This window comes from Xiphophorus hellerii, chromosome 13 (genome assembly GCF_003331165.1).
Source record: "Xiphophorus hellerii strain 12219 chromosome 13, Xiphophorus_hellerii-4.1, whole genome shotgun sequence".
Lineage (NCBI taxonomy): Eukaryota > Metazoa > Chordata > Actinopteri > Cyprinodontiformes > Poeciliidae > Xiphophorus > Xiphophorus hellerii.
Window position 1 is genome coordinate 17,160,051 of NC_045684.1, and position 13,563 is coordinate 17,173,613.

Below are 13,563 nucleotides of genomic sequence, written 5' to 3' on the forward strand. Positions count from 1 at the left end.
AAGACACGCCCACATAAATAAGGTGTAATTTCTGAATTTGGGAAGAAAATTATCCCGAAGAATTTATTTTTTAAAAATTATACGTGTTTTAAAAATTATTATTACCTTTATTCTGTAAATAAAATTAAGTAAGTAGTCAGTCAGAGTCCTTTTTGTTGTTATTTTACATCAGGCATCGTGTTGGCTAGCTGTGCGGTGATCAAGGATTGGTGGTCGCACCCCCTGATTAACTGCAGTCCCCGGCAACGCGCAGCCTCCCAGCAGCTCTGAGCGGGTTCCCTTCAAGCAACGATTACTATACTTCTGGACTAAAACGGGATCGGTTAACGCAGGACTGGAGTTATTATTTTAGTTGCGGAAGTTTGGTACAACTTTCCCGCAGACCGCATCGCAGCCTAACAGACTTTTGCGCCGGTGGCCATGAAGTAGAAGAGCAGAGCGGAGTCCGGCGATAGGCCGTTAGCTAAGCTGAGCTAGGCTACGTGAAGCTATTTGTATGGGCGCTAACTAGCCAAGTGCTATTTCTGTTAGCATAACAGATAGTAAATAACGACTTTTGGCTTGTCGTTATTTGGCAGATTTACAGAGAAACCTTAGCGTGGTTCAGTGCAGTTGTACGTTTAATTAAGTTTCGCTGAGTTTTGAGGTATTTTTTTTTTTTTTTTGAGGAAAGTATTTAACAAAAAAAGAAACTACAACTTTAACGCAACGAATCAAGTGGAGTTTTTTGGTTTATTTTGGGGGATGATGTGTGTACCAAAGTAATAAGTATCTTTAATCGAACAGACATTGATGATCAAATTTGAGTCGAAAACTATCTGGACTGCACTCCCCCCTTGCTCCTTGACTGGACTACAGGTCGCATTTCAGCCTCTCTACACCCCGTCGACTGGACCGTTGTCTTCGATCTTTGGCCCGGCTTCACTAGCTGGCCGCTCGGCACTGGGTGCCCAATGGAGGATCATGACAACATGGACTATTTTTACCAGCAGGTACTGCAGAAGGACGTTACACGCAGACTGCAGGTCGGCCAGAACCTCATAGACTACCTGAACGACCCAGATCGCTCCCCGGACGTGGAGCAGGACAAGCCTCGGCTTGATAAGACCATAGACGAGTTAACGGGATGGATCAACTCCAGCCATTTCAAGGTACGGGGGGGAAAAAACAGCCCAGTCATCGTGTGAGGGTGTCGTGGTGCTAGACGAGCATCCTGCTGGCCTCTTCGTGTATTATTTTTTTAACTAATTTGCCTTCTGAGCGTAAAAACAGTGGATCGGTAAATGCCTCGTTGTGTACAAAGATGCTGCGTTCACTGAAACTAAAACAGAACTGATTGACTAACATTAAGATGAAAATCTTATTAGAAAATTATGATTCAGACTAGAAACATGTAAACTCATTAAAGCTTTGTAGGCACTTTTAATGTGAATGTGCTCCCAGGAATTAGTGAGAAGCAGAGAGCTTTTGTCTGTGGCAGGCCAGCAGTCTAATCCTGCTACGTTGGAGGCAGGCATTTTTAAATTTCCCACTGACTAGGTACTTTTCCTGCGCATTCCTGTGGTTTCTTGGGCTTTCTATTATCGTTTTGGTTGAGCTTGTCTGTGTCTGCGATAGACTCTTTGTCAGGACTGTGGACTACAGGGGGAATTATAGATGGAATGGGGGAGGGGTTAGGAGGCTCATTGTTATGACCTTTAATTTTTGTCCCTTTTTTCCTGTAACCTCAGTTTATTTGGGTGTCTTTTGTTCCTTTAAAAAAAAAAACATTTCTCACTTTTTCCTTTGTGTGCCTCAATGTACTCTCAGTAGTAATTTGATTCCAGAAAAAACAGAAGTGATATTTTTGCACTTTTCTCTGCGTGCTACTCAAAGCAGCTCAACGCATTTGTTGTAGTTAGGCTAAAATTCGATTCACAAATTGCGTTTGGAGTTAATAGATGTATTACTCAGCAAGATGTGAACACGGCGATGGTGTGTTCAGCATAACAAAGCCTCCTAAAAGCACATTTCGTCTGCCTTGGCTTGCATCAAGTTGTCACTGCTACTCTGTGCGAATCTCAATTGTCAAATAATACTGAATTTATATCGGTGCCCTTGTATTTATACAAGTGTGCATTCATGGTGTGATACATTTAAGTACATTTTTGTATTCAAAATTTCAAATTAGTCTTAGAAACGGAAGTGGAATGTATTTATGAACATATTTAAAACCAATAGGTGTTGACCAAAGTACTGTAAAACAATAAAAGTAGAGCCTCAGCATCATAATAACGTAAATCAAAGTAGATAAAAAGCAGCGATTAACTAAAGACATTGCAGAATCGTAACATAGATTTACATGACTGTTGCTTCTTGATGTGCTGCAGTGTAATGTTTCTGCTTTATGTGCAGCGTCCTATGCACAAGCCAGCATTTTCCTTTTATTCTGGCTGTTTTTATATTGACATGTGCTGCTAATGGGTAGGGTTTGTGTCCCCCGGAAAGGTCATCTTACCAACAGGCTTTTATCTTTTCTGTCGCTGTCGAACAGAAAGCTGGATGAGTTTCAAGAAGACACTGAGTCAGCAAGGTGATGGCGAATAGAGGAGACCTGATGGAGGAAAAACAAAGTTGATGTGAGGGGGGGGGTGAACAGAGAAGGCGTTTAATGGAGAGCAAAAACTGAAAAATGACACTGTCAAAAAAAAAAAGGGTCAAGTCAAGACCCACAGACATGTTTCAGTGTGTTCAAAGTGAAGCTTTTACGCTCAAGCACCTGTAAGGAATTAAAGTGAAAACTGTTCCTTGGGTTGGCATTCTTTGTATTCTTCTCTGCCGAACAGCAGATTCACTTCATGAACCCTGATCTCATCATCATCACAAGTGGCCGTATCTGTAAAATGCAAACAGGAAGCATTAATAATGCACGACGCTGCATATGTGCAGGTCAAGTTAAGATGACTGAACACTTCTGGCAGTGATCGGGGACAGATTAGATTACCAGAGAGTGAAGCCCGGATGTTGTGATTTGTGCGTTTCTGCTTAAACGGTCATGCCTTGTTTGTCAGAGCCCCAAAAACGCAGCAACGCTACTCCTGGCGCGCAATCGCCGTTTAATAGGAAACAGATGGACCCAAACAGCCAGATATTTTATTAGGCAAGTCCTTCATTTAAAAATGTTCCGCCAGTGTTTTTCATTGTTTTCAAAAACCTGGAAATCTCAAAGTGAGATAATATCTAAAAAAAGAATATCTTCCACTCAAGCCATGTCAAATGTTGGGACTTAGCCTGCTGCTCGGCAAGGCTAGCTCTTCCTGCAGGTGCTTAATAGGAAAAAAACCCCCAAAACCTTCCAGCGCAGAGAATTCAATGCAGCTTTGTGGGAAGCAGCTGCAGGAACTGTTGTGACACAGTCATTATTGGTTGGTGGGTACAGACAATGGTTCCAATTTTTTTTATTGTTATTTAATTTCTCTGCTGTGTATTGGTGATTAGAAGTAAAGCTACATGTGCTTATTGCATCTAGAGTGAAACTCTGAGATCAAAATTAATGTTTTCTGTCACTTCGGAACAACAACACTCTCATTTGCAGTTTTGTCCAATGAGGAGGATTCAGTAATGATTTAATTTAGTGAGAATAAGTGGAAGCTGGAATGATCGGATGATCTGCTTTTTTCCCCCCATTAAGACTGGAATATTTCTTCAGCTTTAGCAGGAGTTAAATGTCCTGTTGAAATAATAACTAAATGGACATCTTTAGGTATTTAAACATTTGTTTCTTATCTCAAAATCAATTTAAGCCTCCCTGTACACCATTTACATGGTATGTGACTTAGCTGGGTAAGCCACCACACCTACGAACCCGAGCCTTTACAAAGAGCCTTTCAGATAGAGCTGACTATGCACAGTGTCCTAATGTTTCACATTCCTCCAGCTCCCTGGTTAAGAGTCTGGAAGGTATCATGTGTTTGCGAGCCCCTTTTCATTTCTTAGTACAATATTCAGATGTTTTAGTTTTGTAGATAAAACATTATTTTTTGCCCTCTCATTGCTCCTGTCACCTATACCCGTAAGCTTTCTCTGCTTCTGTCAGGTTTTAGCAACAAACGTCACATATTTTGGAGATTTTTTTTATATTTCCTTCCCATCGGCTCTGAGCTGTTCCCATTGCTGCAGTAGCAACCCCAAACCATCATGCTGCCACCGCTGTGCTTTACTGAGGATTTGATGTGTTTACAATGTCACCGTAGGACCACATAACTTTTTCTTTTTTGAAATGGGACTTGTTATGGCTTCTATGAACAGTTACTTCATACCACTGTTCCATAAATGTGCATATCTATTTATGTACACAAATATATATGTACAGTTCATAAATAGAAATGCAATAGGAAAGACTAGTTTTAGGACTTCCTCTTTTTATTTCTGCCACGTCTACATAGACTGTCTTTATGACACTGATGGTGTGAAACTGTTTTCTTTTGTTCAGATGTTATGTTAACCATACTTGATTTTATTCAAGTAGAATTAAAACAAATGTGCAACCTACTAAGCCTGCCTCAACAAGTAATAAATCAAATTTCTGATTCATATTTTTTGAAGGGCAGTTTGGTTTACAGAGACTTCATAATCTGTTTTATTCATGGTTTAGGTTGTGTGTGGTTTTTATTTAGTTTTTATGTATTTTTTAGTTGTTTTGTTTTAAATTATTTAATAATTTTGTATTAAAATGCCTTCCTCTTCCAGTGTCGTGTGCTCTGTGCAAAGGTAAAGTTTATTAGTCATTGAAAGAGCAAACATGCATTATTATGCCATTATTTTATCGTGTTACTGCAATATTATACTTTTTTGCAATAATTTCTGGGATAATTTATTTGTCATTGTGACAGGCCGTGGCCAGTTTTTCTCAATGACTATTTGTAAAAAGACTTCACTCACTTGGTTCCTTACTTAACTAATTACTTGCCATTAATTTGTTCTGTTTTCTAAAAAAAAAAATAAAATCTCTGTAACATACATTCAAATTTGTGGTTGTAACTTAAAATGTGTAAAAATTGCAGAGAGATGAATACTTTGGCAAAGTACTTCTGCATACCTCCTATTCCCTCGATATTCTAATGTCAGGGTTGATAACAAGCGTAGCCCTTTCCATTTCTTCTCCTCCGTTCCTCCTTGTGAAGATGATACCAGATGGTTGTGGGTGCTTGTTGGGTGGAGGAGGGGCAGAAGAAGCCTGAGGGATGTTTCCATCATGAATCATGTTGCTTTCCCCCCTTTTTTTTCCTCATTTTCCCCCTGAATAACATTGATATAAGTCAGTCATCAGTTTGATCAGTTTTTGTTTTCTGTTACGTTGTTTGTCCTTCGTCTCCATCTTTTCCTCACTCCTTAAACACAGTCACCTGGCTTCAGTCTTCCTTTGACCAAAATAGGGGAAAAACTGCGGTCCAGCTCTGATCTTATTGCTGGACCGTCTGGCAAATATTCTTTAAATGGATTTTCTTTTTGGCTGTTGCAGTTTTACCGGAACGCTGCCAACAAAAAGCATTCCAGGAGCTCAGCAGCATCGGGATGTGATCTTAATCAGAGGAAAAGTGGAAAAACTCCACTTCCAGACACAAATATGTGTCTGCCCACTGAATATTAGTGTTGTCACAAGCTAATATTTATGGTGCAAGGGGTTATTTAAATAGTGTCTTAACTGAATTTTTAACTTTAAGAAAGTTGGCTGCATTTTTTTTTCTTTGTGTGGGATTAACTACTGGCCTCTTGCACTAAACTTTAAATCTGACAAGTATGCAAGGAGATTTAAACATCAGTAAAGATCTTTTGAGCAAACTTACACACAGGGGTGATGTTTTTCTACCAATTCGGTGTCGTCTACCAGGGCGTGTTAATATGGAGTTATTCCAAAAATTTGGAACCACACATGGGGAGGCAAACCTGGCTCTCCAGATCTGCACCAGAACAGCTGCTCTCTGCATTGGGATTTTTGGCAAGCAAAATCTTTCAGTGGGAGATTAAAGATCCACATATTAAAGATCCTAAAGGGAAGATGGGTCTGCCTTGGATCGACTGGGAGAACTCTGGAAAGTGTGGGCGATAATTAGGTGCCTGAACTTGTGCGCAGTCCTACGCTGGATAGGCGGGTTAAATTTGGTGCTCTGCCATTTGATGAACTAATATTGGTGTAAACGCTGACCGACGGAGACTGGGCCGTGTTTGGTACTGCTAAAATGTGACGGTACTATTTGTAACAGTGATTTGCAGCATTTGCATTGACATTATTTGTACGATGAGCTACTTTTCTGTGTGTTTTGTCTTTTAGCACGTCAGTTGCTGTCTGTTGTAATAATGTTGAGGTTTTTAATCTGTCTAAATCCATGCTAGCTTTTGATCTATGGTCAGTATGTTTAGAAACTCAACCAGGTCTTTTAGTTGGGGCATTTTTTCTGTAATATGCGAGCTATCTGAAGGAGCAAATTTAAATTCATTCAGTGTTAATGATTAAATTTCAGTTTTAGTTTCTGTGGGTTTACATGAATTGGTTTGGTTGGTTTGATGTGGGAAAAATGAAGGTGAAACGGCCAGTTATAAGCATTGTTTTTCTTTCTCTCTGTGCTTTTGCAGGTGGCTTTGTTAGGGATAGACATCTGCGGGGCATTCGTGGACCGCATGGGAGAGCGCTTCAAAGGATACTTTGGCACAGGTAAGATTTCACGTACTTTTTAAAAAATTGTGTTTTCTTCTTGAATTCAAAGGTTAGCTTGCATCCGCTGGGCAGGCTTTGTTTTCATTTAGCGCCCAAAACAAGTGAAAACAAGTTTAGCGGCAGCTTCGTTGCACATGTACCAACAAACCAGTTTGAACCCATTTTTTTTTTAAGCCAACACAAACTTCTTATTCAGATTTTTGTAAAAGTGATTATAAAGATCTCTTTCTTTTCTCTCTTCCCGTGGCTCAAACTCTTTATCTACTGGTATAAAGAGTTAGTCGCGCATAAATTTGCCTTCTTGTTTTCATACCAAAGTCTTGTTTGTATTAACGGACAAAAGCAAATCAGTTTTGTGTTTATTTTCTTATGAGTGGTGCAGTTTGTTAAATAGTCACTGTCCTTTCAGCATCTGTGTGTGTTTTTGTTTCGTCTCCCGCTTCCACTTTTTTGCTTCCTGGCTCCGCCCCCTTTTTCTATTCCTCATCTTGTATACTTCTCTATGCTTAGGCCGCGCTGTAGGTCACCCTGTTACACCCCATAACCGCGCCTTGTGTTAATGACCTTAGTGGCTAAATCCTATATCAGATTTCACACTCATTGGGAGTGTATGTGTGTGTTCAGTGAGTGCCAGCCGTGTGTGTGTGTGTGTGTGTCACTGCAAAGCCAGACTGCATCTTGTCACCAGCAAACATGCTGAACCCTGCAGTGCCACTCCAGGATTACAGGCCTCATCAGCACACTGTGCAGTTCACCACCAGACGTATTTTCAATCCAGTCGTGGTCAAGGACGCTGCTAAACTAAGCTGCTATTATTATGAAACTGTGCGTTTCAGATTGGCTTGAAAAGCTTTTTTTAAATTTTTATTTTTATTTTGTAAAGCTGACTGTGGAATATCCCCTCCTCAATGTGACTTCATCTTTCCCCTGCAATTCTCCCTTTCTTCATCCACCCACCAGCACACGAGGAGGAGGAAGATGAGATCATTCAGACTGAGTGATTGTATTGATTTACAGGGCTGACATATTGCACAGCGCTGCTGAATTTACAGCGTATGTGCGTGCATGCACTCTGACAAAGTGCTGCGTGCCATCCGGCCAAGTTATCCTAAGTGGAAGCCGAGGTGAAACATGCAGACCTCGTTTTGTGCTGCACTCTGATTTCATTACGTGTCGGTGTGTGCAGATTGACGGGTAAGCCGGGCTGTGATTGGCCAGCATTCCTGTCACTTATCAGTGAGATTGTGCTGTTGAAGGAAGATTTGTGTACGTTTTCATTTTTACTCCACTGAGTGACGTGTCCAACAATCTCCCCCCCCCCCCTTTGTCGTGTTTTATGTTTGAGGACATTGTCCTTGTTGCCAAGGCAACCAGCTGTTGTGGTAGCATAACTTCCACACTGAGTTAAAGGACAGATTACATCACTCCCTCTGCTGATGTCTCATTCAGGGAATGTGGGTAGGAGTGAGTGTGTGTGTGTTGGTGTGTGTGTGTGTGTGTGTGTGTGTGTTGGTGTGTACATCAGCCGCTCTGTCTATTGACAGTGTATCTAATTGAATGAATGTTAGAGGTCATTATTGGGTCGGACCAAACCAGATAAAGTTGCAAAACAACAGTTTTATGAGGTTTATATTCTATTTTTGTCTCATTTAAATTTAGAACATTCTGTTTTAATTATAGGACATTAAAAAAACGTACTAGATTTGTTTCTGATGTCAAAACTATAACTATATTTTTACTATAAACAACAATTTATAGCTCAATGCTATGTAGCATTGATATGCACTGATTCCACTTTCACGGCCAATTTCCAATCTCAGTTTTGACTTGCTGATACCAGTTTGAAGCAGTTTTCATTTTCTTTTTTGGATCTTTGATAAAGAGTCTGCTTTTCCTGTTCTTTCTCTAGCCTTTTTTTCTGTAAGTGGTCTGTTATTAATTAAATAAAATGCAAAGTGATTGCAGCGTCGGGTCTAAAATCAGCTTTTAGCATTTCGTATTAGCGGTTAGCACGACTACCATAACTGTAGCTTAGATTCTCTCTGCCTTTCATTTAATATAGATACTCTTACCTTAACTTTGTGATTTCAAAAAGACTGCTAATATTCTAAACATAGCATGTACCATTAAATCTCATCCTTTCGCTTAGTTCTGGAATTTTTACTCCTTGTTTAAGTTGCAGCCTCAGTAAACAGCAGGCTTGTCTTTTTAAATAGTTTTACCCCATTTGGGTTTCATGTGACTTCATCCGTAAGAACCTCACTGATAATGGAAATAAGTGACTTTCAGTAAACACAGAACATGTTGCTGTTAATGGCTGACATTCTAAGGCACAATCTCTATCAGTATTCCCCTTTACTGTTTGTTTGCATGGAATGGAGAGAAATAAGACATAAACTTGGATTATTTATTGTATGGTGTCTGCTTTATTTACGCCATACCATAAATAATCCAGACGTGCAGCTGGAACCCGCTCTAGCTGCATGTGACATAATCATTCAGATCTGAGCTTTGACCTCTGAGACAAACTGGACACAGCGTTAAGTAAGGGTGTGTTCGCTTAACCAGAAAAAGGGCAGACATTGTCTGATTCTGATCACATTTGAATGCTTTAGAAATATAAAAATACTTTATTTTAAGGGTGCACCGATTTATCAGTGTCGATTTCCTTCATTTTGGGAGATCGGTGATCTGCCAATTTTTACATGTGAAGCCGATCTTATCCACCGATCTTATCGAGCTTGGCAAAGGTCTAAGAATCAACCACTGTCTTCTTTTGTTCTCTGTTGGGAAAGGTTTGACTGACAGACTGGCCCACCAAGTCATGTCTGCACATTTACAATAAACAATGGTGACCCCGCTGTTGACAACACAACAACTTTCTTAGTATATTGAGCAACATTTCAGACAAAAAAATTGGTATTGGCCAAAATCGGAATTGGCAGGTTAAGCTTTTTAAAAGATCGGTAATCGGACACCCCTACTTTATTTAAATATTTATCATCTTTATAACATCTACTGTAGAACTCTAACGAAGTCAGCGCTATGTCAATTCATGTCCAGGTTTGAAGCATCAAGAGTGAAAGTTTATTTCATTTTTTAGCCCTTACTACTGATGCAGATGGGGTGGGGGGAAGACATTATTGTTGAGGATTATTAGATTTTGTAAGTAATTTCTTTGACTCTCCAATATGCTGCTTCAAATGATATTTAAACTTTAAAATGCTGTCCTATTTTTTCAGCTGTGCATTTAAAGACTCTCTCTTTCTGTTCTCCATTATCTCACTGGATTACATAGAGCTTGCTGATATGTGAGCGTTTGATGACCTTGGTGTTATTTTAGTCACGGTCCATTACTCATTTCCTTTCTTTCTTTCTCCACGACCTTTCAAAGCCTCATGTTTATGATTGTGTTGTTAAATGTTCTATAAGTTATTGAGTCTCTTAGTCTGATAAAACCTACATGTGTTACTAAATTTAAGCTTTTATTTTTGTTTATTATTGTGTTTTGAAATCATTCCACTTGGGGGCAGTCTTTATTACCTCTGATGTCCAAACACTGTTGAATTCAGCATCATTTGTGGTTTGATTTTCTTGCATTTAATCTTGAGCAGATTTATTCCCATCTTGTCTCTCATCAGCGTTCCCTCCCTCATGTCTTCTCTCTTTTTTTTTTTTTTACTCTGTTTGTAGTCTTGCCAGCTCTGGTGGACCGGCTGGGTGACAGTAAGGATCAGGTCAGGGAGAAGAGCCAAGCTCTCATCCTTCGCCTCATGGATCAGACCGCGTCACCCATGGTGAGACACATGCTGACATGAGCAGATAAATCCTGCATGCGTCTTCAGATTAAAGGTGTAGCTGTGTATAAAGCCACCTTGGTAGAAACTTTGGATAAACTACAATAACAAAACAAGAAAAATTCCAGTTAGGACTTATTATGCATATTTTTTTGTTAACTATAAAGACACTTGGCAGCAAGCAATTCGTGTTAATTGTTGTATTATGCTGCTTGTCTTACCTGCTGTAAAAGTACATGCTTAACCCTCATACAGATGCATCAACCTAACATCATATCCATGCTTTTTACTCTCAGTACTAGAATCTGTTGGTTTTGGCTCCCTCCTCTGGGTAATAAAAAAAATACAGCTGCTACAACCTCATTGTCTTTTATGTTGACACACAAACATTTCTTGCAGATACCGTCCCTGTGCTTCGTGCGCCGCTTAGCAAAGTTTATAACCTGGATGTTTTTCTTCTTGTTCCTCCTGACGTCCTTTCTCCCTCTCTTAACATTATTTCTTATCAAGAACGTGTGGGAAAGGCTGACGCCTGGCTTTAAACACAAAAACGTCCGCAGCAGAGAAGGAATCTGCCTCTGTCTCAGCGCCACACTTGGCACGTGAGTAACTTCTTCTTTTTCAGTGCGGTCAGGATGACGTTTAAATAGAGTTGAAAACATGTTTTAAGTCGGTTTACCTTCTGTATCCTCAACATGTTCCTACATATAGAATGACTTTATGTCCTGAAAAGTTGGAGAAATTGGCTAAACTTTCTCCAGAAGGGGCAACCAGTGGCGTTTCTACAACCTTTCTTGACCCACTTTGTCGAAGAAACACACAGGTTCCCTGTGTCTAGGATTAATCCTCTTAACTGTTTCCGCCTCCATAGAGGCAAAGCAAACCCAACGGATCCTCGGTTATACGGCGTCACAGACACGAACGCTTGTTTTTATGAATTAGTTTGATCTCACTTCCTCCCGTAATTCTAAGAAGATTTGTTCTCATGTCGGATGCCGAGAATTGCAGGAACATTTTAGCCTTGGTAAGCCGGGGCTCAGCAGGGTCAACATGTCATTGCACAAAACGTCTTTACAGGAATAATAATAAATATGCGTTTGTTTGTCACAGTGTGTTGGACAGTGGTGGTCTCTGCTTTAAGTTTGCACAGCCAACCAACTAATCTGAATTTTTCTGCTAATTTTAGCATCTTTTTACTAATAGTAGGTGGCATTTCTGTGTTGATGTTTTAAGCTGCCGCCTGATGATAATGCAGAAGATGTTATGCATTTCTGCTTTGAAACTGAGTGGAATGATCATTAACAGAGCATTTTATTTGTTTTTTTTTTAGTTTTCCACTTAAATTTTTAAAAGCGTACTAAGGGGTATTTATCGTAAAGCTGATAATACCCCTGTATTTACTTTGTCTTTTTCTTTTGTCCGCCTCTCTCAGGTATGGAGCCCAGCCTCTCAGCCTCAGCAAATTAGTTCCACATCTCTGCTCTCTGACTGGAGATCAGAACCCACAGGTAAGACGAGCAGCATCATTTAGTTTGAATTATGCTCTGGCTTTTGTTTCCTTTATTTATGCAGGCAAAAACATGTTGAGACTGGAACAGACTAGTGTGTAAATACTGGTACCTAAATCACTGAGATGAGTTGTTAAACAGTCATGTGTCCTTTGAAATTTGTTGAATTCAATTTGACTTTAAAGTAAAAATAGATTAATTTTTTGGGATTCTATTCCAGGTTCAGTCAGATAAAGATTTAGATTTGTTTTATTTTTATTTTTTTACCTTTATTCAGTCCATATACTGTAAGTTGCCACTCAACAATTCAAGCTTACTAAAATCCAATGTCTAAATTAATGTGCAGTGCCAGACGTTTGTGAAAGAAATACCTTACAAGATTTTTTTTTTCTCTCTCTCGTTGTGTATCAGCTAAATTGTAATAAACAAAGAAAACAAATTTTAGTATGTTTGCATCGGTTCACATAGAATGATAATAAAAAAAATGGCTGCATAATGTATCTAAAATGAGTGTTGAACAGCAAAAAAAATGCTTTAAAAAATGACATCAAATGAAAATCGTTTTCTTTGTTAGTCGACTAGCGCAAGTGCTCACAGTGCTGAGCTTGTTGTTTTGGCAGCAGATACCGTTCGAAGCTGATACCGATCGCACAGCTAAAGGATCATTGGCAGCCATAAACAGATTTATGTGGCAAGAATCATTGATATGACTCAGAAAGAAGAGAGTTTGCCAGCTGTAATCTGAAATCAGTCAGAGCTCCAGAAACTAAAAGAATCCTTAGTGGACAGTTAGCTATTTTAATATTAGTGCCAAAGCATAGTGATAAAATGACCAACAATCTGTTCTGCTGAGAGCTGCTATAGTTGAGGTTACATGTGAAATATATGTGAAATACTCAGACTGCTGAAATTTTAGATGAGGGTGAACCCCAAGCTGCGAACTTAACATGACGCATGTTAAGTGGAAATGCTTCAGCAGTTAGCAATTAGATTTCCCAAAGGACCGTAGGAGTGACTATAGTCGTTGTTGAAGGCCAGGTCATTGGCTGAATGCCATTATTCCAGAAATATATTTGATAAGTCTAAAGCACAGTTTTATTTTTATTCATTTCTAGTAAGTAAATACTAAAGTGTAGGACTGTACAAGATTAAGAAATGGGGTTATAAAGTGAAGCATCATCCAGTCGGCTGAACACTTAATAGCATACAGAGTGTGTGATTCATTAAGATTGCAAATAAAACCACACAAATATCACTTTTCATACTGTCCATTGTGATATTGTTAATGTGCACCCTGATATTGCAATAATAGTATATTGTGCATCAGTTACTCAGAAGCCTAGTGGTGAAAACTCTACTTTCTGTGTCCATCCTTCTCTTTATTAACAATAGCAGACATCAGAGGATTCACAAGAATGCTAATGTTGTTAACTAAACAGAGAATTTAGCATCGTTTGTTATATTTAATGTTTCTAACACTTTATTTTCTTGAAAGTGCATTGCTATTTGTTGTATCATTCTGCATTACTGAGAGGATGAGCTCAGCTGTGCGCCCTCACCTCCC

At 39.3% G+C, this 13,563-nt stretch overlaps 1 protein-coding gene across 34 annotated transcripts in view; it reads left to right on the forward strand.

The window, feature by feature from the left end:
• The first annotated feature begins 226 nt into the window (after positions 1 to 226).
• The window catches only part of clasp2 (cytoplasmic linker associated protein 2), a 61,783-nt gene continuing 48,446 nt past the window's right edge, over positions 227 to 13,563 (forward strand). For 28 of the 34 annotated variants that reach the window (XM_032580708.1, XM_032580715.1, XM_032580716.1 and 25 more), the window contains exons 1-5: positions 227 to 1,151; positions 6,613 to 6,691; positions 10,388 to 10,491; positions 11,002 to 11,093; positions 11,924 to 11,999. In XM_032580708.1, coding sequence (XP_032436599.1) covers positions 954 to 1,151; positions 6,613 to 6,691; positions 10,388 to 10,491; positions 11,002 to 11,093; positions 11,924 to 11,999 — 549 coding nt within the window. In that variant the 5' untranslated portion in view covers positions 227 to 953. The remainder of the gene's footprint in view (positions 1,152 to 6,612; positions 6,692 to 10,387; positions 10,492 to 11,001; positions 11,094 to 11,923; positions 12,000 to 13,563) is intronic. The other 6 variants (XM_032580736.1, XM_032580740.1, XM_032580742.1 and 3 more) reach the window with 1 other exon arrangement.